Raw genomic sequence first — 26,043 nt, 5'->3', positions numbered from 1 at the left:
GAGAGTTGTTTGATTCCAGTTGTGACTCATTGATATTGTTGCTATAGAAAACATTTTTTTTTCTTTTTGTGAAGAGCTCAATTTTATTTTTTTGAACATTTAAATCAAATTACCAATCTATACATCATCATGAAAACTTATCATGATCTGACTGAAAATTGTACAGATATTTTCAGACAGTGCTTCGTTATAGATAACTGCTTCATCTGCAAAAAGTTTGAGGTTACTATTAATATTGTCTGCATAGTTACTAATATGTAACATTTACAGCAAGTGTTCTAACACACTGCCCTGGGGCATACATGAATATTGTCATACATACGTAGACATTATGGATTACCTGTCAGCTCTACTATAAACGTTTGTTTGAAACAGTTGCAATCAAATTTACTGTGTGAGACATAAATCTCAACATTTAGTTACATGGCAATGATTTTTTTACCAGGGTTAATATTTCTATTAATGGTATCCTATCTTCAGGTTTTCACTCAACATTGTCTTTACCAGGCAAAGTTTTCTCATGAACTCTGCACTTTGGGGATATTGCTATTCATGGTAACATTCCTTCAGGGTCAAAACTGTATACACACTACAGGATGCTTTCTAAGATCTCACATAAAGGAACAAGGTCTCAGTGAATAGTTAAGGCAGTACGAGATCTTGAATGATCCATATTTGAAATTTTTGAAGTATATACATTTCGCGGAGTGCTGGCGGAACTTCAATTAAACCCCCTCATAAACATCGTTGGTGGCAATGACCTAAACGAGTCTCAATTAAGATTTCATTTCATTGCATCAAGTTGGCTGTTCTAAAAGTAAGTTCCATTAATGTATAAGAAAAAACCAGTACCATGAGAGATTTTTTAATTATATACTACTTGGATACACAGTTGGCTACTGTTTTTGTACATAATTGACTCCTTCTACGAGGCAGTCGTCTAATCAAGGAACAAGTTATCAGTGCCCTCATTGTAGAATTCTGCAAGCCAAGGCTTGCTTTGACACATTCCTTTAACTCATGATGATCTTGAAACTGAAGTGAGCATAGCCATTTCTTTATCTTCAGGAACAGTTTTAAATAATTGGATAAAACAATTCCCAGTTGAAACTACTTGTGTACAATGGCAGCATGTGTACCAGTATTATCATGTGCAAAAACAATGTCAGAACTCAACTTCCCATTCCTTTTGCTCTCTGTGGCTGTACTGAGATCATTTATGGTTTCACAGTAACTTTTGAAATTTATAGTAGAGCTTTTTTCAAAAAGAGCAACAAGTACTCTTTTTCTTCGCAAAAAGCATTTGTCACCAGCTGTCTAGCAGAGTATGTTTGGTGGCATTTTAAATGTCCCACTCCAGTCATTGGATTTTTGTATCCAAGTTGACATATGCATACTATGTTCCATATCCTGTCACAGTGTGATTGAGGAGTTTGTCTCCTCTTTCATCATACCACATCAGAAACATTACTGCGGCTCCCAAACTCTTCATTTTGTGGTGATCAGTCAGAAGTTTTGGGACCCATTGTGAACAAAATTTGTGTTAACCAGGATTATCAGTCACAAGTTTGTAAATCTATGATACCTGAAGAAAAGTGACTGGTAATTCTGCAATTGTGTACCAACTGTTTTCTCAAATTCTATCTTTTACATTTGCATCAAGTTCATTTGTCACAGTAGATGGTTGTCCACTACTTTTTTCATTGTGGACATCCATCCAACCTTGCTGAAACAATCAGTACAATTTTCTTACAGCAATATCACTCATGATATTCTCCTTGTATACTATGCAAAATTCACTATGAATGTCTACAGCTTTCACATTTTTCACACAAAGAAAACAGGCAGCAGGACATTTTTTCTACTAGGGTGACCATTTTGTCTTTACAAGCAGATAGTTCAGTAACTTTTCCACAGAACTGCCATACTCATACTGAGCCAGGTTATACAGCTGTTTTGAAACCACTCTGCTACCCCTACTCCTCCGCACAACAGACAGCATTGGTACCTATTTTTCAAAAACCCCTGTGTTATACATTATAGGAATTGTTCATCATAGAGGCCTCTTTCAGCTGTGATGGTTTCACAGACTTCAGTGTGAAAACTATTCATAAACTGAATATTTTGTAGCAGGCAGTCGAGAAATGCATGATGAGAATTGTTAAGACAAACTCAAAAACAAACAAATTGATCAGAGTGCAGAGCAGAGCCAAAAAACAATTATGATGGTTGTTGTAGTTGTTGTTTGGTCTTCGCTTTGAAGACTGGTTTGACATAGCTCTCCATGCTACTCTATCCTGTGCAAGCCTCTTCAACTCTGAATAACTACCTCAACTTAGAAATTCTGAAGATGCTTCCTGTATTCATCTCTTGGTCACCCTCTATGATTTTTCCCTCCCACACTTCCTTTCTCCACGCAGGTTCAGGGGTAAGGATAGGCCTGTGGTTTTCCTGCCTGTTATAAGAGGTGACTCAAAAGTTTCAGCCCTTATGTGATGGTCCCCCCTTGGGTCTGACCACCATATTTCAAAATTAATCCGAAGAGTGAGCCAGCTGGGAAAGGGCGCCTTACTAGGTGCGTTGTGTCCATCGTGCATTGTGACCTTTAGTGAGTTTATTCGTCGATGTGTTGCAGTCTTGCTCGGTCTCCATCTCTTGGATGAGGATACATTCCTGGGTGCAATTTCCGCCATGCACTCTGCAGTGCCGCTTTCTGCGCTGATGACGACCATGGACCACTTGCCACCTAATATCCAGCACAGTAGTCAGTCCGTTGTGGTGGGGCCACCATGTACCCTGTTGGTTGAAGCCCCCCTGACAACACAGGGATCACTCTCCTGATGCCTGCGCTGTTAACTCCCCTTGTATGCCAAGGAGCAGATGCCTATCTTCCTGGGGCATCGGGAGTCCCGGCAATGGCCATCATGCCAGGTGGCCCTAGTTGTGCCCTGGTGCCCGTGGGGAGGGCCCTTGGTCATAGTAGGTGGCATCAGGGCAGATTACACACAGTGAAGCATGGCACATCTTCTCTTGCTGGTGGCCAACCACCGGCAGTCTCTAAGCATTTGAGGGCTCACTTTAATGCAAACATGTGTGATCCCAAATCGTTCCCCTTCCTGGCCACACCGTGGGAGGAACAAAAGGCTATCAATGACGGTGAGACATATTTGCCCCTGTATTTAGTCTGTACGAGAGCTGAAGGGGAATCCTTGTGTCCATGCAGCCTCAGTTCTTTGTAGAGCATTTAGAGGACAAGTTCGGGGAGGTGGACTTGTCAAAAATGCGGTCCGGGTCAGTCTTGATAAAAACAGCATCCTCTGCCCAGTCACAGGCAATGCACACTTGTAAGAAGCTGGGAGATGTTTCTGTTACTATCACGCCGCACGAAAGCTTAAATATGTCCAGGGCATTATCTTCCACATGGACCTTCTTTTACATTCCGATGACAAGCTGTGTGCCAACTTAGAGTGCGAGGTGTCCATTTTATCCAGCACGTCTACTGGGGTCTGAGGGATAATCAGATTGCCATCTTGAACTTCGAGGGTGACACATTACCCAAGAAGGTGAAGGTGATGGTCTGCTGTTGTGATGTTAAGCCACATATCCCTCCTCCTCCTCAGTGCTTCAAGTGTTGGAAGTTCCACCATTTGTCTTCCCGCTGTGCTTCCAGCCTCATATGTCGCGATTGTGGTCCTCCATCCCATCCTGATACTCCATGTGCCCCGCCTCCCACCTGTGCCAACTGTGGAGAACACCATCCCCCTTGCTCGCTGGACTGTAAGATTCTACAGAAGGAATGGAAAATAATGGAATACAAGATCCTGGACCGACTGATCTTCACTGAGACTAAACGGAAATTTGAATGGCTTCATCCTGTGTGCATGACATCATCTTATGCCGCCACTGTCAGTCCTGTTACAGCTCTATCTGTTGTACCACATACAGTCAGCTCTCAGAGCTGAAGGACACCTGCCCCCTTGATGGTGGGGGGCACTTCCCTCCCTGTTGTTCCCACACCACCTACCTCGGGAGCAGCACCCCCTCAACAATTGGGGACACCAGTCCCCACTTCTAACCTGGAGAAGTGTAAGTTTTCTTCGGCTTCTCTTTCTAGGAAGGGATCCCTTGGGTCACTCCCTTCCCAGGTTCCTACCAGTAGCAAACCAGACACACGCCAGGGGCTGAAGAAGCCCCAGGTAACTGGTCATAGGGCTTCGCGGTCCTCATCAGTCCCGGAGACTGAATCAAAGAAGCCCTCCCAGCTAGGGCAACCAAAGGAATAGTGTGAGAAATCAAAATCAAAGACCCCTAAGACCAAGGAAATTGTGGTGGCACCCACTCCACTGCTACCTACAAGCCCTGCATCTGAGGACACAGTGGAGATTTTGGCATCGGCTGAGGACCTAGATCTAGCCAGTCCCTCAGACATGATGGATGTCGCTCCTGTTGGTACTCAATCGGTGGCAGCAGGTGACCCAGTGACATAATCTGCCTCCTCGGTCCCTTCACACCTTTCTCTGCCATGAACAATGTCTTCCTCCAGTGGAACTGCAGCGATTTTTTCCAACATCTTGCTGAGTTAAGACAACTTCTCAGCCTTCACCCTTTCCTCTGCATTGCTCTTCAGGAAACTTGGTTTCCGGTGATGTAAACCCTTTCTCTATGGGGCTATTGTGGTTATTATAAGAACCGGGCAGCTTATGAGAGGGGCGTCTGCATATACATCTTTCACTCTCTTTACAGCGAGTCTGTCCCTCTACAAACACCTTTAGAGGCTGTTGCTGTTCGGGTATGGATGCCTGAGGCTGTTACTGTCTGCAGTCTATCTTCCACTGGCTGGTGATGCCCCGCAGCATGTCCAGTCTGCGCTGATAGACCAATTGCCACCACCTTTTTAGTTACTGGGCGACTTCAAAGCCTATAACCCTCTGTGGGGTGGATCAGTGGAAACAGGCTGAGGCAGCATCATTGAGCAAGTATCGTCACAGCTCGACCTTTCTCTTTTAAATACTGGTGCCTTCACACATTTCAGTGTGGCACGTGGCACGTACTCAGCCCTAGCCTATTACCATCTGTCCAATGGAATGTGCATGATGATTTGAGTAGTAGTGTCCACTTTCTGATCTTTCTGTCACTGCCACAGCATCACTCTTCTGGGCACCCCTGCAGACGGGCTATGACTAAGGCTGACTGGGACTTGTTCACCTCCATTGCTGCTATTGAGCCTCTTTCCAATGATGCCATTGATGCGGTGGTTCACTCGGTCACCACCGGCATCGTTACTGCTGCAGAATCTGCCATTCCCTGTTCTTTTGTGTCCCCTCGGCAGTGGACTGTGCCCTGGTGGTCGTCAGAGATCGCCGAGGCGATTAAAGATAGCAGGCGGGCACTCCAGCATCACAAGCAGCATCCCTCATTGGAACACCTCATCGTCTTTAAACGGCTCCATGCGCAAGCCTGCCTCATTCACCAATGTTAGCAGGAGTGCTGGGAAAGATATCTCTCCACTATTGGCCTCCGTACCTCTCCATCGCAGGTTTGGCCTAAGATCAGGCAACTTTATGGCTATCGGATCCCCGTCAGCATAGCTGCGCTTTCACTGATTGGAGCAGTCTGTACTGACTCTGACACAATTGCAAACTGCTTAGCGGAGCATTTTGCTCAGAGTTCGATTTCTGCGAATTACCCATTGGTCTTCCGCTCCCTGAAAGAGCGGTTGGAATGTCAGAGCCTTTCATTTCACATGTGCCACCCTGAATCATACAATGCTCCATTCAGTGAGTGGGAATTCCAATGTGCCCTAGCCACTTGCCCTGGTATGGCTCCTGGGCCAGATCGCATCCACTATCAGATGCTCAAACACCTCTCGGTGGACTGCCAGCGACGCCTCCTAGACCTTTTCAACCATATCTGGGTCGAGGGTAAGTTCCTGTTGCAGTGGCGGGAAAGAATCGAAACCTGACAAGAACCCTCTAGAGGCGGACAGCTACCACCCCATTAGCCTCACCAACATTCTTTGTAAGTTGCTTGAACACATGGTGAGCCGGAGGTTGAGTTGGCTACTTGAGTCTCGGGGCCTTCTGGCTACCTCTCAGGGTGAGTTCTGTAAGGGCTGTTCTGCTGCCAATAATCTGGTGTGCCTGAGTCTGCCATCCATATGGCCTTTGCCCACTGTCAGCATCTGGTCGCCATCTTTTTTGACATGCGGAAGACATATGATTAGACATGGTGACATCACACCCTCTCTACACTTCATGGTTGGGGTCTTCGGGGTCCACTCCCGATTTTCATACAAAATTTTCTGTTGCATCATTCCTTTTGCGTGCAAGTTGTGGCCTCCCATAGTTCCTCCTGAGTTCAGGAGAATGGGGTACCGCAATGATCTGTCTTAAGTGTCTGCCTCTTTTTAATTGCAATTAATGTGCTCGCTGCAGTGGTGGGAACATTTGACTCAGTTTCCTTGTATGCTGACGACTTCTGCCTGTACTATAGCTCCACTGTCATTGCAGCTGCTGAACGGCAACTGCAGGGTGCTATCCACAAAGCACAGTCTTGGGCTGTAGTGCACGGCTTCCAGTTTTCAGCTGCCAAGACTTGCGTTATGCATTTCTGCCGGCAGCACACTGATCACCCTGAGCCACGGCTCCATACATTCAACTGCTCCTCCAAGTGCTTTCCTGTCTTGACAGAATTACAATGTCATCAACAAATCTCAAAGTTGTTATTTCTCCCACTGCTTCCCTTTCATCCCCCCAACTCTTACAATGCTGTCTCATTTCTGTACAAATTTAAATAGTATTTTGCTCCCTACATTTCAGCCCTGCCATCTGTAGAATTTGAGAAAGAGTATTCCAGTCAACATTGTCAAAAGCTTTTTCTATAATGAGATTTTCACTCTGCAGCAGAGTGTGCACCGATATGAAACTTCCTGCCAGATTAAAACTGTGTTCCGGACCGAGACTCAAACTTGGGACGTTTTCCTTTTGTGGGGCAAGTGCTCTACCACCTGAGCTACCCAAGCACGACTCACGCCCCGGCATCACAGCTTTACTTCTGCCAGTACCTCGTCTCCTACCTTCCAAACTTTACAGTAGGTCTCCTGCGAACCTTGCAGAACTAGCACTCCTGGAAGAAAGGATATTGCAGAGACATGGCTTAGCCACAGCCTAGTGGATGTTCCCAGAACGCAATTTTCACTCTGCAGTGGAAGAAGGGCTTCTGTGAAGTTTGGAAGGTAGGAGATGAGGTACTGGCAGAATTAGAGCTGTGAGGATGGGTTGTGGGTCGTGCTTGGGTATTTCAGATGGTAGAGCACTTGCCCGCGAAAGGTATAGGTCCTGAGTTTGAGTCTCGGTCCGACACACAGTTTTAATCAGCTTTCTCTATGTCTACAAATGCTATAAACACAGGTTTACCTTACCTTAACCTGTCTTCCAATATAAGTTGTAGGGTCAGTATTGCTTCACGTGTGACTACATTTCTCCAGAATCTAAACCAATCTTCTCTGAGAAAGACTTTTACCAGTTTTTCCATTCATCTGTAAAGCATATAGTTTGGTAATTTTCACATCTGCTGACAAATTCTTTCCATGGAATTGGAATTGTTATATTCTTCTTGAAGTTGAAGAGAATTTCGCCTGACTCATATATCTTGCGCACCAGATGGAGGAGTATTGTCATGGCTGGCTGTTCCAAGGCTATCAGTTGTTTCGACTTAGGTCATTCAGTACCATGTCAAATTCCTCCCGCAGTGTCATATCTTCCATCCCATCAATGTCCACTTCCGTTTCTGTAATATTTGTTTCTAGTTCATCAATCTTGTACAGACCCTCTATATACTCCTTCCACCTTTTCCTTCTTTGCTTAGCACTAGTTTTCCATCTGAGTTCTTAATGTTCATACAGCTGCTTCTCTTTTCTCCAAATGCTTCTTTAATTTTCCTGTACGTGGTATTTATATTACCCCATAGTGAAATATGGTTTGAAATTCTTAAATTTATCCTCTAGCCATTCCCAGAGAGTATGAATATGAAATGATGATGGGTGAGATGGATAGCTAGATGCATGGATGGTAGTTACTTAAATGTGATACGAGAGATTATGCTGATGTCTGTGATAGGTGGATGCTAGTGGTGCCACTGATCACATTAAAAAATAAACAACTCTGTAGTGTTTGTAGTTTACTACACTTTTATAGTTTGTCATTCTTAGACTAAAACCTACTCTTAAAGTCAGTCGCGCGGGATTAGCCGAGCGGTCTAAGGCTCTGCAGTTGTGGACTCTGCGGCTGGTCCCAGCGGAGGTTCAAGTCCTCCCTCAGGCATGGGTGTGTGTGTGTGTGTTTGTCCTTAGGATACTTTAGGTTAAGTAGTGTATAAGCTTAGGGACTGATGACCTTAGCAGTTAAGTCCCATAAGATTTCACACAAATTAAAACATTTTTTCTTAAAGTTATTCAGGAAAAGTTTAAGGATACAAGTTCAATAATGACCCATGGCAAACCCTTCCTCTAGTTCATACATTATGCCATTAAATTTGGGACTATTAAAGAAACTGGTTCTGTATCTTGTGTTATCCAAGGATTTCTGTTGTGTAGTTGTTATTCTACTGCCTTCACCATTTCGGCTCTCAAAGCTACCCACTCAGCTTCTATTGTGTTACTTGCCCCAGTTTGTCAGTCATTGCCTGATGCTCTCTTTGAAACTGTCAATAACCTGACAAAAAAGCAAAATCATTAAATTCTAGCATATGGGTAAAGGGAGGTTAATTAATGGACGATAAATTCAGGAGGGTGGGGAGAAAGAGATATAGTAGAGACAATTTCTGCTAATTCCTAGAACTAGTATCAAGTGCAGAATCCAGATATGTACTATACAGATGCATACACACCAGTCTTGTAGGAACTTTGGAGACAAGGTAGGTTGATTACCTTATGCACAGAGGGCTTTTAGCAGTCAATCTCCCCACACTCTTCACATAAATGGAATGGGAAGAAATCCTAATATACGAGATAACAGAAAGTATCCTCAGCCACACACTTGCGGAGTGTGTTGGTAGATGTCTATGTTATGGTGAAGTGCTGGTATACCACAGTTGGTTTCCTTATGTAGATATGGCATTTAAGTCCTGTGATGAGTGCTCCAGAAAAAAATAAGTTCTGCGAAGTTGCATTTACTGTGCCTTTATCACAAAAAATATTAAGAATAGAACCTCTTCTTTCACAAAGGATTTAAATTTGTTAGTGTGTGTGTGTGTGTGTGTGTGTGTGTTTTATGGCTGAAACCACATTAATATAATCCACATTAATTTTTGCAGAAAGTGGAAATTTCTGACGCTGATGATGTGTATGAACCAGTAAAGGTGAAGAAAGAGGTAAGTGATGTCTTAGAGTATTTCTCTCTGTGTACACAAGATGTAACTTCCATAACTAGTCATGTGAAGGGGCCAGTCATAATGTTTTATTACTTTGAAAATAAAATAGTGACATAATAATTTTTTTGTTTGTTTACAGGTACATGTTTACAGTCCTGGTAAAGATTCAAATCCTTGTACCATATTTCTTGCTAGGTGAGCTAAAACAAACTGGTACAGTACAGTGGTGAAGCGGAAATGGGGTGTGTCATTTGGTTTTAATGCCCCTAGCAGTATATTATGGTACTGTAGCACAGGGATTTGAATGTGTAGCAAAAGTGCAGACATGTACCTGTAAATGCACAATAAAGGTAAGGAACTTTGTTTTTTAGTGGGATGATTAAAACTTTAACCCTCAAGCAAGCACACTGCGATTTATAACACAAGCAGGCAGGTGGTGTACTTTGTACACATCTAAAGAACATCTGTGTTTATGTCAGCAAGGTAAACATTTATGAGCAAAATCACACTTTAATCTTAGTTTAATTAAACAACTATGAAATAAACATACATCATATGAGTCAAATCATTGTTTAATTAAACAATAATAAATGAACTTCTGTTATGTTACTCTGTTGCTGCATACAAGTGTTACCCCCAGTAATGAACAACTCTAAGCATTACACAGAGCAGTTTGCATCAGATCCCAGCCAGCCACTTATTCGATTACTAAGTACCTCATAGATGACTGCCTCATTGTGGAATTGTGCTGCTAGCTCATAATGAGGGTCATTTTCTGGCACGGATCATAATTTTTTTTCACGTAGCATGATGTTTATTTTCTATTATTGCTGTTCATTTGGACGTACGACAACCTTATCACTGTCTCAGCTGAAGCAGTAACAAAGGAATAGGTACAACCTCGCACTTTTAAAACAACACTGGAATGGAAGAAGACAATGTTATTTGTGGTTGTGGTAATTTATACTTAGGTGCACCTGCTCAAGGATTAAGAGAACACCCTACTATGCAGGTGAGTGCTAGTTGTACTCATTAGCTTGTTTGCTGTACTGAAGTAACCTGCAGTGGCTGTCTTCTGCATGTTATTTATAGCTTGAATCATTCCACATCCCAGGAGGCTCTCTTTCATGATTCAGCTTGATGGGCAGTCAGCCCACCACCATCAGTGCAGATTCACAATTATGTTCAACCTCCTGTGGGAATCTCAAAAGTAGCGAGCAAGGACGACATCGACAGGGACTGCAGATACGCAGTGTTAGGTGGGAATGTAGGTCAGTTGAGAGGGTGCTGATATAGTCCATGCAGTTGTTATAAACACTGTGTCCAGATGGTACAGTGGTTAATGCAACTGCCTAATATGCAAGAGGTACTAGTTTGAATCCCGGTCCAGCACAGATTTTCACCAATGCAACAGACATAAATATTTCCTTGCCTTTGCTTTCCTTTCTCCTCCTCCACCCTAATTTACATATAGTGAGTAATCTTGCACTACTGTCTCTCAAATTGTAATATGGCAAGTAACAAGGATGTAGAGGTGTATCTCACTAGGGGTAAGGTAGATACTGCCTACAGGAAAATTAAAGAGACCCTTGGAGATGAGAGAACCACTTGTATGAACATCGAGAGCTCAGATGGAAACCCAGTTCTAAGCAAAGAAGGGAAAGCAGAAAGGTGGAAGGAGTATATAGAGGGTCTATACAAGGGCGATGTACTTGAGGACAATATTATGGAAATGGAAGAGGATGTAGATGAAGATGAAGTGGGAGATACTATACTGCGTGAAGAGTTTGACAGAGCACTGAAAGACCTGAGTCGAAACAAGGCCCCCGGAGTAGACAACATTCCATTGCCAAACTATTAGTTTAATAAGTCACAGTGAATTCTTTACAGATAAATGGAAAAACTAGTAGAAGCCGACCTTGGGGAAGATCAGTTTGGATTCCGTAAAAATGTTGGAACACATGAGGCAATACTGTCCCTACGACTTACCTTAGAAGCTAGAATAAGGAAGGGCAAACCTACGTTTCTAGCATTTGTAGACTTAGAGAAAGCTTTTGACAATGTTGACTGGAATACTCTCTTTCAAATTCTGAAGGTAGCAGGGGTAAAATACAGGGAGCAAAAGGCTATTTACAATTTGTACAGAAAGCAGATGGCAGTTATAAGAGTCGAGGGACATGAAAGGGAAGCAGTGGTCGGGAAGCGAGCGAGACAGGGTTGTAGTCTCTCTCCAATGTTATTCAATCTGTGTATTGGGTAAGCAGTGAAGGAAACAAAAGAAAAATTCAGAGTAGGTATTAAAATCCATTGAGAAGAAATAAAAATGTTGAGGTTCGCCGATGGCATCGTAATTCTGTCTGAGACAGCAAAGGACTTGGAAGAGCAGTTGAACGGAATGGACAGTGTAATGAAAGGAGGGTATAAGATGAACATCAACAAAAGCAAAACGAGGATAATGGAATGTAGTCGAGTTAAGTCGGGTGATGCTGAGGGAATTAGATTAGAAAGGAGTTTTGCTATTTGGGGAGCAAAATAACTGATGATGGTTGAAGTAGAGACGATATAAAATGTAGACTGGCAATGGCAAGGAAAGCGTTTCTGCAGAAGAGAGATTTGCTAACATCAAGTATAGATTTAAGTGTCAGGAAGTCATTTCTGAAAGTATTTGTATGGAGTGTAGCCATGTATGGAAGTGAAACATGGACGATAAATAGTTTGGACAAGAAGAGAATAGAAGCTTTCGAAATGTGGTCCTACAGAAGAATGCTGAAGATTAGATGGGTAGATCACATAACTAATGAGGAAGTATTGAATAGGATTGGGGAGAAGAGAAGTTTGTGGCACAACTTGACCAGAAGAAGGGATCGGTTGGTAGGACATGTTCTGAGGCATCAAGGGATCACCAATTTAGTATTGGAGGGCAGCGTGGAGGGTAAAAATCATAGAGGGAGACCAAGAGATGACTACACTAAGCAGATTCAGAAGGATGTAGGTTGCAATAGGTATTGGGAGATGAAGAAGCTTGCACAAGATAGCGTAGCATGGAGAGTTGCATCAAACCAGTCTCAGGACTGAAGACCACAACAACAAGTAACAGTGCGAAAGACCATTGATTACCGTACAGAGGAAGAATAGGAATAGACCCAAATTGAAACTTTCATATCCTCTCTCTCTCTCTGTGCACCAAATAAAATGTTTATGAACCTGAAAAGATTCAAGCTATAAGTTAAAGTAAACATAGTCAACAACACAATAAGAATCAGCTTAATTTTTCAAGGAACACCTCGACATAATAGGAGTAGTAACCGATGAGGAAACTCTTCAGTTTCAATTTGAAAGCTCATGGATTACTGCTAAGTTTTTTTGAATTCTAGTGGAAGCTTACTGAAAATGTATGCAGCAGTATACTGCACACCTTTCTGCACAAGAGTTAAGGAAGTCCAATCCAAATGCAGGTTTGATTTTTGCCCAGCTTTAACTGAGTGAAAGATGCTTGTTCTTGGGAATAAGCTAATATTGTTAACAAGAAATGACAGTAAGGAATATATATATTGAGAGTCCAATGTCAAAATACCCAGATTCGTGAACAGGAGTCAACGAGGTTCGTGAACTTACACCACTTACTGCCCAAGCCACCCATTTCTGAGCCAAAAATATCCTTTTAGAATGGGAAGAGTTACCCCAAAATATAATACCATACGTGAATGAAAATAAGCAAAGTAGACTACTTTTTGTGTCAAACGATCACTTACTTCAGATACCATTCGAGTAATAAAAATGGCAGCATTAAGTCTTTGAACAAGATCCTGAATGTGGGCTTTCCATGACAGTTTACTATCTATCTGAACACCTAGAAACTTGAACTGTTCAGTTTCACTAATCATATGCCCATTCTGAGAAATTAAAACGTCAGGTTTTGTTGAATTGTGTGCTAGAAACTGTAAAAACTGAGTCTTAATGTAATTTAGCATTTATTTTCTACAAGCCTGTGAACTTATGTCATGAACTGCCCTATTTGAAACCGATCCAATGTTGCACACAACATCCTTTACTACCCAGGCTAGTGTCATCAGCAAACAGAAATATTTTAGAGTTACCTTTAATATAAATAAGGAATATAAGTGGCCCCAACACTGATCCCACGGGCACCCCCCACTTGACCATACCCCATTCAGATCCCACATCACAGCCATTCTTAACACTGTGAATAACGACCTTTGGCTGTCTGTTGCTAAAGTAAGAGGTGAACTAATTGTGGGCTACTAGCTTCTACATAAGAATTAGAAAAACAAAAATTCTGCATCTGCATACATGCTCCACAAACCACTCTACAGTGTGTGATGGAGGGCAGCTTCCACCACTGCTAGTCATTCTGTTTCCTGTTCCATTCACAAATGGCACGAAGGAAAAATGACTATCTATATGCTTCTGTATGAGTCTCACTTTCTCTTATCTTTGTAGACGTTACATGGGATGTATGTTGGTGGCAGTAGGATCACTCTGCAGTAAGCCAAAAATGCCAATTCTCTAAATTTTCTCAGTAGTGTTTTGTAAAAAGAACTTCATTTTCACTTCAGGGATTCCAGTTTTAGCTCATAAGCATTTCTGTAATACATGTTGCCCAAACCTACCAGTAATGTATCTAGTAGCACACCTCCAAATTACATTTGTGTCTTTCCTTAATACGACATGGTAGGTATTCCAAAGAACCAAATATTACTCAAGAGTATATCACAAAAGGGATATGTATGCAGTCTGTAGAATTTTTGCAATAAACTGAAATCAACCTTTTGCCTTCCGTACAATCAACCTTATGTGCTCATTTAATTTCATTTCACTTTGCAACTTCATGTCGAGATGTTTAATCGACATAACCGTGTTGAGCAGCAGACCACTATATTGTATTCAAACATTACGGGATTGATTTTCCGAGTTATCTTCATTAAGTTACATTGCCCCACATTTAGAGCAAGCTGCCATTTAGGACACCAAATAGAAATTCTATCAAAGAAACCCTGTATCCTCCCGCACTCTCTAAACAATGACACTTTCCTGTGCACTACAGTACCATCAGCAAACAGACACAGTTTGCTGCTCATTGTACCCAGCAAATCATTTATGTATACACTGTATTTAAAAAAAAAAAATATTTCATGGTTTGAGAGGTGGTAATATGGACCAAAACAAGAAAAATTTGTCCAGTAAACAAGGCCTCTGGAAGGCATACCTACGAGCACACGTGTTCATTTTCCCTAGTGTAAAACATGTCTCTTCTTCAGAACAAGTGCTCGTAGCTTGTAAGATATGCATCTTAGAGCCCATATTTACCAGGCATTTTTGTCTTGTTTTTATCCCTAGTACATTCTCTGAAGATATGAAGTACTTTTTTTGCAACCCTGTTTAAGAAACGCTAAGTTTTATAACACTTCCCAGAGGCAGTCCTGATCATACCTTCATTTATTCTTTCAATACAACATACAAAGTGGAATTCAAAATTTTTTCGACTGGTGCTGCCATCTGGAAAGTAGGAGAAGTAGATCTTTGCACAACTAGATGGCGAGAGCTGCATATCTGATGAGTCAGTCTGCAGAGTGCCATTCAGCTGGGAGGAATTGTTGCGAGTCCACAGTGATTTCTACAATACTCTGTGTTTGGTGTGCGTCCATTTTATGGTGGATCCACAAACAGAACAGTGAGTGTGTATAAAATTCTGCATGAATCTCAGGAAAAGTGCTACGGAGACCCTTGCATTGATTCAACAAGTGTTTGGGGAACACAGCATGAGCCATATTCATGTGTTTGAGTGGTGTGCTCCGTTCAGAGCCGGCCGTACATACGTCAAAGATGATGCTCACACTGGAAGGCCTGTTAGTTGCACAATGCCAAATATTGTTGCCAAATTGCAGCAATTGGTTCGTGTGGATCAATGTCGAACCATTCAAGACCTTGCAGATGAAGTGGGTATTGGATTTGGGACATGTCAGCGAATGTTGACTGATGAATTGGGTATTGTGTCGCCACAAAATTTGTGCCAAGGATCTTCTCTGCTGATCAGAAGGCACAATGTGTTGAAGTGTGACCAGACCTTTGTCAGACTGCATCTGATGATCCAACCTTCTTGTCACTGGTTATCACCGGCAACAAGAGCTTAATTTACAGTTATTACCCAGAGACAAAGCAACAATCATTCCAGTGGAAGAGCCCGGGCTCTCCTTGACCCAAAAAGCAAGACAGGTGAAGAGCAAAGTGAAGAGCATGATCATCTTTTTCTTTGATGCCAAGAATTCGTCCCACTCAACCAAACAGTGAATTCCGCATACTACTGTGACATTTTGCGATGGCTCCGTGAAAATGTGTGGCAATGACAGCCCAAACTTTGGTGTCAAGGGAACTGGCTGCTGCATCATGACAACGCACCCTATTATGTGTGCTTGCTCACCAGGACCTTTGTGGCAAAACACAACATGGTGGTACCCCACCCACTGTACTCGCCAGATTTGGCAACTTGCGAGTATGTGCTATTCCCAAAACTGAAACTCAAGTTGAAAGGCCATCAGTTCAACACTTTAGAGATGATTCAAGAAGTATCACTGGTGGTGATAAACACCCTCAAAGAACAGGACTTCCAGAAAACATTTGATCAGTGGCAGAAGTGCTGGGGCTGGTGTGTACGTGCGGATGGGAACTACTTCAAGGGTGATGGTGACCATTAGTCCAAAGGTAAGATTTACAACAGATGGCAGCACCACTCCTGAAAATTTTGAATAGGACCTCTTGCTGTGTCCTATTATTTAAAAAGTCTTCAAGCCAATGATAAGAAGTGTGTCATTTTTCTAATTACCACAAACTTATGCAACTTTATGAAGCAATCCAAGCAGTGGATTTTGTCACAGGCTAAGCATTTGAATTTAACTGGTGGAATTGTGCTCGTGGCATAGTATCACATAGAAGGAGGTGTAAGTAGATGAACGACAAACACTAACTTCACTTAATGAAGGTTTATTCAGTACTTGCACATAAAAGACCGTGGAGCAAACTGCCTCCGACCAGAACACAAACGGTATATATACAGGTACAGAATATTACAGTACAATGATTCTTGCCATTTGTAGATACTTCTAGAATGTTCTAAAACCAAATATAGAAACTAAAATTTTAATGTCCAAGTGAGTTTTTTCTGTTTAATCTCATTTCATTCTTGTTCGTTTTCGTTCGTTGTAATTGCTTGGTGCGGACATCGCGAGACACCCGATTATGTTCGTTGTTTCTCAATTAACTGAGTTTTTTAATTACAGAGGGCAGCTAACCCTCTGACTGAACACGCTGATCTACCGTGCCGGTACTTTTGAACTAATGACCCTCCATGCAACAGTCTGATATCATAACCACTACACTATGGTGACTGTGCTACTCAACTTCTTCTGCGACAATATTGTAATTCTCACCAAATAAAACCACAGTAGCGACAGCACCACAGTCTTCCCTTCTACCCTCTCTACATCCTGCAGATGGTGGGATACTTCATACTGTGCTTATACTGAAATATCAAGAGCAGTTGAAACTTGGTGGCAATTTGACTGGGTGCAGAGCTGGGACTGTAAATTAGAACCCACCCTTCTGTGGCTGAATCACTGACCAGACACAATGCTCAACCTGCCATCACAGATTTACAGTAGGCAATTCCTATTTCCCTATTTTCCAAACTTTACTGAATTTCACCTGTATACCTTGGCGCTGTAGCAGTCCTGGAAGAAACGGGAGATGCCTTAGCCACAGCCTACGTTATTTTTTCAGAATGTATCTTTCATTCTGAATAAGTGTGTGAAATCCAGAGGTGAAGTGTTGTTGGAAGAGTAGCTGTGTCCAGGGGGCTCAGACAGGAAGAGTACAGTCTGCAAGAAGTGGTGATCTGGGTTCATATCCTGGTTTCAAAACAGCGCAGGTGGCACTGCAGAGTGAAAGATTCATTGTGGGTCAAGGTCGTTGGTACTGACAACTGTTGGTTGTTTGATAATGTTTTATTTGTGCTTGATACTGGATATATATATTTTTTTTATTTCCAAGTTCGCTGAATGTAGTAAGCTTGTGCCAATCAGTATTTATATGACCATTTTTAGTGCCTTTTTTTCTGCATCAGGAATCAGTGTAGCTCTTCTGGTCAGCTTAATCAATAAATCGATGGTATTTTGGTCTTTAGGTGGTCAAAATAGCTGGAAGATTACATCAGTGCTGCCAACAGGAGTAACTTAGAAGTAGTGTAGTAAAGCAACTTAAGTCACATAATAAAGGCAAGAGTACAGGTCCAGAATGCATACCAGTTTATGTCCCTTTTGGAGTATACTGATGTAATGGTTCAGTATTTAACAGCCATATACAGCCAGTCATTTGTAAAAGATTCATGCATAAGGAATGGAAAGTTGCACAGCTCACACCAACATGCAAGAAAAGAAATAGAAGTAATCCACTGAACTCTAGACCTGTTCCACGGCATCAATTTGCAGTAGGGCTTTGGTATGTATCCTATGTTTGGTTAACATCATACCTCAAAGAAAACAAGCTATTGACACATAGCCAGTAGGGATTCAGGAAATATCATTTTTATGAAACGCAAACCTCATATAGGTTCCACATTACTAAATCTACCGAATACTTTGACACTGTTCATCACAAATGTCTTCTAATCAAACTGCATGTCTATGGGGTATTGTCACAGTTTTGTGACTTGATTCGCGATTTCCTTCAGAAAGGTCAAAGTGAAACAGAAGTGGTATCTGGTGCTCCCAATCGAAGTGGTATTGCCCTCTTCTGTTCTCAGTCTGTGTAAATGATTTGCAAGACAATTTGAGCAGCCGTCTTAAATTGTTTGCAGATGACGCTGTTGTTTACTGTCTAGTAAAGTCATCAAAGATGAAAACCAATTGCAAATATTTTGACAAGGTACCTGTGTGACATGAAAAGTGGCAGTTGCCTCTAAACAGTTAAAAGTGTGAGTATATTAATACTGAAAGAAATCAGTTAAATTTTGATTACAGGATAAACCATACAAATTTAACGGTTGTCAATTCAACTAAATAATTAGAGATTACAACTGTGAACAACTTAATCTGGAATTATCACCTAGAAAATGTTTTGGGTAATTGAATCAAACCCTGTGTGTTTTTGGCAGAAAACTTGAAAGATGCAATAAATGTATTTGACTGCCTATACTACACTTGCCTGTCCTCTTTTACATATTTATCTACATAAATACTGTGCAAGCCACCATATAGTGGTTGCACCACTACTAATCATTTCCTTTTCTGTTTCACTCAGAAATAGAGGCAGGGAGTGATAACTGTCCATATGCCTCTGAATGAGCCCTGATTTCTCTTATCTTTGTGGTCCTTTCACAAAACGTATGTCGATGGGAGTAGAATCGTTCTGCAGTCAGCTTTAAATGCCAGTTCTCTAAATTTTCTAAACAATGTTGCTAGAAAAGGATATCACCCTCACTCAAAGCATTTCTGTTTGAGTTCCCAAGTCACCCCTGTAATACTTGTGTGTTGTTTGAACCTACTGGTAACAAATCTAGCAGCACACCTCTGAATTGCTTCAGTGTTTCCCATTTATCCAACACGGTGGGGATCCCAAACACTTCAGTGGTACCGAAGAATGGGTCACACTAGTGTTCTGTAGGCAGTCTCCTTTACAGGTAACTCCTACTTTCCTAAAAATTTTCCAATAAACCGTAGTTGGCCATTTTTCTTCCTTACTAGAATCCAAACACGCTTGTTCCATTTCATATTCTGCTTAAACATTACACCTAGACATTTAATCGACACGGCCTTGTCCAGCACCACATTACTAATACTGTATTCAGACTCTAAAGGACTGTTGCCAACTCAAACATTTTAATTTACATATTTCTACATTTAGTGCTAGCTGCCATTCATCAATACGAATTTCGTCTAAGTCAACTTGTATCCTCTTACAATAATGACGGCTTCCCATACACCGGAGCACCACCAGCAAACAGCTGCAGGTTTCTGTACAGAATAATAGCTGCCCTATCACACTTCCCTGGGGCACTCTTGATAATAGTCTTCTCTCTGATGAACAGTCGCTGTGAAGCACAACATTCTGGGTTCTAATGCTTAAGAAGTGTTCCAGCCACTCGCATATCTGATTACCTACCTTGTATGCTTGTACCTTCATTAATACTCTGCCAGGGGGCACTGGAATGTTGCTGCATGAAACAGGATCCTTATGAAATAAGATTGATGGGCGACATCAGAAACCTTCAAAGAAAGATAGCTAGTTTTGTACTAACATGAAATATGGGATAGAATGTCACAGACATAATATGCAAGTTGGGATAGCAGTAGTTGTAACAAAGGTGTTTTTCATTGCAGTGAGATCTTTTCACAAAATTACAATAGTGGTATGTGGGTGAGCATTACCCTGTCGGAAAATGCCCCCGGAATGCTGTTTACGAGTGGGAGCACAGGTCAAATTGGCAGACTGACATACAAATTTGCTGTCATGGTGCACAAGATAGCCACAAGAGGTCACCTGCTGTGGTACAAAATCACATCTCAGACCGTAACTCCAGGCATAGGTCCATTGCATCTAGCACGCACACAGGTCAGTTCCAGGTCCTGCTCTGCTCTGAATGTGAAAATATTGTGTTCACTCTCACCTACATATGGAGGAATCACCATTGTAACAAAATGAAAGAGCAGAGTTCTCACCAAAAGATGTAAGTGCTCATTTTTCCACATGCTGTTGGAGAGAGGAGTGATATAAAAGTGGTTTGATGAACATTCTGTGTAGCACTTTATTGTGAATTGCAGTGTAGTCATGTAGATGCACGTAACAATGACTCCTTGAGAGCAATGTTTCACTAGAGTTTCAATCCAATAGTTTCATCAGAATTTTTTGGCAGTGAAAGCTTTCTTTCGAGGGGGGGCTGATATGTGGCACTTGTTCATCATTGTTAATGTGCACATGTGTTGTTGCCTTCTCCTCCTCCACCACCACCACCACCACCTGTCACTGCAGCTTCACCAACCTTTGCAAGTTAATGGGGATTACATCTGTGGAGGTGGATGGGAAGAGGTTCAGAGTCTAATACAATATCTTGACATTCTTTGATAAATCTCACAAAAAAGCTGTTGATGACACAACTTCACCCATGCTAGGGAAAGGTTCAAATTTTGCAGTGATGCCAAAGTGTTTGCTAGTGGCTGTTTTTATTATCTCTGTTGAACAGGGTGTTTTTAAACTGCCTCCTGATGAAGCAGAGGGTGTAAGGAGGGTGGAATGCCGTGTGTTGACGGGCACATCCACCCAAGTGTAATTAACAGCAGTTGAGAGGGCTGCTTTATGTTCACTTAGAGGTGATCCAGATAATGTTACTTTACCTGTGACAAGAGCAATGCTACAGTTTTGGACAAGCAAGGTTATGTTCAAAGGATGCAGTAATTACTACCTGATTCTGCACATTGTAGGATTGGTGTTGACCCCCCACGAAATGTGCCGAGAGAATGACTAACAGTCTTCTGAAGAAAAGTTCTGACTTTTTACAGGAAACCACCAAGAATCTTAATTCTTAGTTTGCTGTTCCCCTTAAGTTATATGTTTTCTAAAGGTCTACAAGGAAATGGTTCCCCTCAGGCCAAATGTAACAATGGTGCTTTGACATATCATGTAGCCAAACACATTGCTACTCTGTTGAGCTCACTAGTAGATCAGTGTGAGCATCATGTTAAGAACAGGCAGACTTCGTATGTCAATTAGAGGGAATGCATTTGAATGATCCTGATAAAAAAACGTCGTGTGCCTAGGGCCTCCCGTCAGGTAGACCGGTCGCCTGGTGCAAGTCTTTTGAGTTCACGCCACTTCAGTGACTTACATGTTGGTGGTGGTGGTGGTGATGACAACACAACACCAGTCCCTGAGCGGAGAAAATATCCGACCCAGCCAGGAATTGAATGCGGGCTCCTTAGCATGGCATTCTATCACACTTGACCACTCAGTTATCAAGGCAGACAATGATCCTGATAGTCTAGTAAGTTTTGATGTGGTCTCTCTCTCCACTCGCATTCCTCTGTCTGATTCGTTACAGTTAATCGATGTTAGGTTCAGTGTTGAACTTAGAAACCTGTTTAGACATGTATCGATTTTTACAGATGGAGTTGCGATGGGATGTCTGTTGTCACTTATTATTGTCAGTTTGTTTATGGAAGACTGAGGGACATGCCTTGGAGTCAATGGCTTTGAATCCTGGATTTGTTTTTATTTCTTCCAGGTACATAAATCATATTTTTGTTATTTGGCCTCATGGCAGTGAGAATTTGAACAATTATTTAAAACACCTGAATTCAGTCCAACCAAATATTTCATTCATGGTGGAAGTGGAAAAGAATGGCTGCCTTCCATTCCATGATGTGTTGGTCAGAAGGAAGGTTGATGGTACATTGGTACCTACTCACACTGACTTGTATCTACAGACTGATAATTGTCACCACAGCATAGTTCACTATCCCTTCCCCCCCCCCCCCCCCCCCCTCCCCTCCCCCCCTTGACATACTGCGTTGTGATACTGGCTGAAAAATGGGGTGTGGATGTACAACACTGGCTACTTTAAATAATGTAGCCGACAGTTGCGTTACACAGTTGTTCTCTTTCACTGTTCACAGCTCCCCAATAATACACATTTATATATGGCCAGTGCAGTATCGTTTTAACTTTCCATAAGCCTCATTAATAGTTTGCAGGCAAACCTCCACATACTGCTACAATAGTTTACTACTGAACATCCGTGAGCAGTAAAAAACTAACCACAAGGTTCACATTTCTTGAAGAATAGAAAGGGACATATGGGGCAGACACTATCATTGTTTTAACACATGGCCTAACTGTGTTACGCTTATTTCACAAATGCATTGTTGTTTATTTATCCAATACAGGTTCCTTGTCTGAAACTCGGCCGTGGACTGGCTGTCTTGGGAGCCTTAAATACTCTCTCAATAATAGCTGCTGAAACTACACAATGTTTAATGATGATTAATTTACAAAAATTACAATTATACTTAACTCAATAAATTAATTTGAAAAATTAGTTCTTTTTTTAAGTTTCTTCTACTATAAGAGTGAGGCTGAATTATTTGTTTAAATCATGAAATTAACAAATATCATTATGCAAATAATACTTGTGATAAAACTGTTAATTACTTCAGAATTAATGAAGGGCTGGCCATGCTAACAGCTATTCGAATAGAGCCAAATAAATACTTAAAGAATTCTAGTGTTTTGTCTTCCAAACGTTTATGATTAGTACAGAATTTATATTTGTTTATGCATCACAATAGAATTTAAATTATGAAACATTTACTGATTTCACCCTATAACAAAAGGTACTAACTAGGAGTAGTCCAAATAAATTAGAAAATAAATAACATATATAAAACTAAGCACAAAATTGGATCTGGTGTTATATTCTTTAAAACTGAAGTCCAACCTTTCTCTTTTATGAAAATGCAGATTATACTCACACATGTTAATAGTAATTAGTTAAAAGTGAAAAAAACAAATTTAAGGAGACAGATGGAAGAACAAGGGGGAAGTAAAAATATCCAAGCTCGCTTCATACAACTGTCCGGCTCGGTGTGAAGGGATACTTCATACCTTAGAACACAGGGTTCACATTGTCTCAAACATTGGCTGTTTGTCACATGAGTTAGGCTATCTTGAGGCTGCTTTTCATTGGAGTGAAGATGATGAAAGGCAGATGAGACATACATTGCACTATTGGTCAACCATTCACCGGGTGAATGGTGATAATATCAAGGTGGCACCAAAGTCTACAGCCTTTTTGGCTTCTGCAGGGAGCATTTCCATCATAATTGGTCATTTTTATGGAAATATGATATTAAATGTGTTTTTAGACGATGATCTAAGATTAGGGTCCTTTAGGTTCCACAAAGGATGATTTCGGTTTGCGCAAGGCGAGTGTCTGCCATTTTCCTTGAAGTAGTGACATTCCATATACAGATCATAATTTCAGGACTGTAGAGGACCAGTGTACTGAGCACAAGCAGCACACACACTTACAACAGTCAAGCAAATTTGCTCTTGCAGAACATTGCCTTGGTACCAGTCATTCTACTGAATATAACAGCATGGAGATTCTGGCATGCACTTCTAGCTGCTGGGATAGTGGTGTTAAGGAAACAATTGAAATTAAACTAAGAAGTTACTTTATAAATAGAAATTGAAGTTTTTGTTTGAATTCTACGTGGAATCCTGCTCTTTCTCCCTTGTTAAAAAAAATGGGGGGGGGGGGTCAGAGTTTGCACCTGTTGAAATATCGATTATCAATGTCATCATCCCACTGCATTCCCAGAAGTTATTTCAACATTGTATATACTGGGAGAAACTCAGGTCTCATAAGACTATCCCTTAGTTGTCAGTTATGGTAACAAGCTTTATGTTTTATTTTTCTTTTGAACCAGCCACAGGCATCCTGCTTGTAATAAAACTTAGTAACTGCCGATGCGCTGTCACTGCTAACAACTTGCACATATTAAGCAAACAGGAATGATGAATTCTAAACTTTATCACAAGCAAAGTTCATCTTTTACCTCTGGTTGAAAATTAGGCAATTACACCCCATTGATATGTCACTATACTTGCAGCAAGAGGAAATAATTGACTCAATAAAAAAATAACCAATATTCTTGATGTGTGCAGATTTAGTATCTATGCAGCATTGCAAGAATAAACAATGCACAGTGCAAAAGTGAGCAAAACAATCCTCATAAATGTGGTATAAGCTAAAACAATATGATCTAAATAAGACCATAGGTCATAATTGAGATACTGTGAAGATGGGAACTATGTTGGAGTTTTAACCAGACCATTCAAACTTGCTTGATGACCCTACATAAATAGTGATCAGCACCCTAAATTGGTCAAGTACTGGGGACAGTAGCTATTTAAAAACAAAAATTAGTCTAAATCTAATTGGAGAGAAAAAATTATTGCACAGCTCAACTAAAATAAGGGATATACATGTGTTGACACATGCTGAGACATAAAAGGACAGTTAATTTGGTAATGAAGGGAAGTGTGGGTGTTAAAAATCACAGAGGCAGACCAAGGCTTGACTGCAGTAAGCAGCTTCAAATTGTCATATGGTGCAGTGCTATACAGGGCAGCAGAGGATAGACTAGTGTGAAGTGTTGTATCAAACCAGTCTTTTGATCAAAGATTACAAGTTGTGCCAATGCTTCTACTGTGAGAAGTGTAATTTCTTATGTAGATATTTGAAATGTAGACATTTAGTTTCTCTTGCTTCCCTTGTTCCACTTTTCATTCAATGTGTAACTGCTATTCTTTCTGTATAGGCATGTCTGTCAGAGGAAGAAACCACATCTCCACATGATGCAACTCACATAAAAAAGAAACCTGCAAGTAATGACAAACATGCAAAGATCCTCAAATGCGATTCTTTTGTTGCATGACTCTGTCCATCATCAATCAATAAACTCAAAAACTGTGGGAAGGAGTAAGTTTTTGAAGTTATTTGCACTGTTATGGAAAGAATAGTATTTCTAGTTTATTATGACAGTCATTATAAAATTAACAACTAATAGGAAAAAAAAAACTACATTGGATGAGGACTCAAAGCCAAATATTTTCCTTTTGCAATAAGTGGCGTTGCAAAGTCTCCCAAGTCTGCCTCAGGGATTGACTCACAGAATCAGTTAGCCAGTGGCTTTCTCAGTTTCTTAGACATAAACATTAATTTCTGTCCATAAATATTTATAGTGCCATTTTCAAAAAATGGAAATTCTAGGTTGGATCATCAGCAATATTAGGAAAAGGATAGACTGCTGCTCACCATAAAAATGACATGCTGAATTGCAGGCTGGAACAATGTAAAGGCTGTTACACATTTTGCTTTTGGCCAGAGTCTTCTTCAGAAAACATGCATACGTACACAACCACCATCTCCAGCAGACATTCCAGTGTGAGCTGCTGGAGATGGCAGCCATGTGTGCATGTGCATGTGTCTTTCCTGCCTGCGTGTGTCTTTTCTTTTCTGGAAAAGACTTTTGCTGCAAACTAAATATATAATAGTCTTTTCATTGTGCCTGTGTGCAACTCAATTTTTATGACAGAATTTTGTTGCTTTCTACTTAGCAGTTTATAAGCACAAGATGTGATACTGTTCATCTCTATAAGGTTTCATTTCTGTGTTCATTTCATTTCTTCAGTTCTGTGATGATATTGTTTTTTGCAAATAATGTAATAGAGTTTTGAACATTAGGTGAGATGAAACAGTCTGTATTGAAAATTCTTCAATATGAGTGAGCGAGTTAAAGTAAAATGAAAAAAAAAGGAGAAAAGAAATCCTATTTAGCTCTCTTAGAACATCTCAAAAAAAAAAAAAAAAAAAAAAAAAAAAAAAAAAAAAAAAAAAAAAAGTGTTATTAGCCACAGGTGTGCTAAATATTATTTTGTAACATTACTTGAAATTCAGAGATTAGTGGAGTGTGGGTGGTGAAATAAAGGTGACAATCTGAGGCCCTTTCTGTGTGATATGATATACAGGGCGGTTATAATTAAACTTTCCCTACTTGAGTCAGTGTAGATTATTTACCATAGGGATACCCAAATTAATAGGAA

The 26,043-nt window shown here is 40.9% G+C and overlaps 1 protein-coding gene across 6 annotated transcripts in view; it reads left to right on the top strand.

Moving 5' to 3' along the window:
• The window catches only part of LOC126292313 (uncharacterized), a 61,651-nt gene that overhangs the window by 25,660 nt on the left and 9,948 nt on the right, over positions 1-26,043 (top strand). For 2 of the 6 annotated variants that reach the window (XM_049986245.1, XM_049986244.1), the window contains exons 3-4: positions 9,313-9,369; positions 24,759-24,900. In XM_049986245.1, coding sequence (XP_049842202.1) covers positions 9,313-9,369; positions 24,759-24,875 — 174 coding nt within the window. In that variant the 3' untranslated portion in view covers positions 24,876-24,900. Of the gene's footprint in view, positions 1-9,312; positions 9,370-9,508; positions 9,720-24,758; positions 24,901-26,043 lie in introns of those variants that run through there. The other 4 variants (XR_007552093.1, XM_049986246.1, XR_007552095.1 and 1 more) reach the window with 4 other exon arrangements.

The sequence above is a fragment of the Schistocerca gregaria genome, chromosome 9, assembly GCF_023897955.1.
Source record: "Schistocerca gregaria isolate iqSchGreg1 chromosome 9, iqSchGreg1.2, whole genome shotgun sequence".
NCBI lineage: Eukaryota > Metazoa > Arthropoda > Insecta > Orthoptera > Acrididae > Schistocerca > Schistocerca gregaria.
This window is presented reverse-complemented; position numbering and strand designations above follow the sequence as displayed.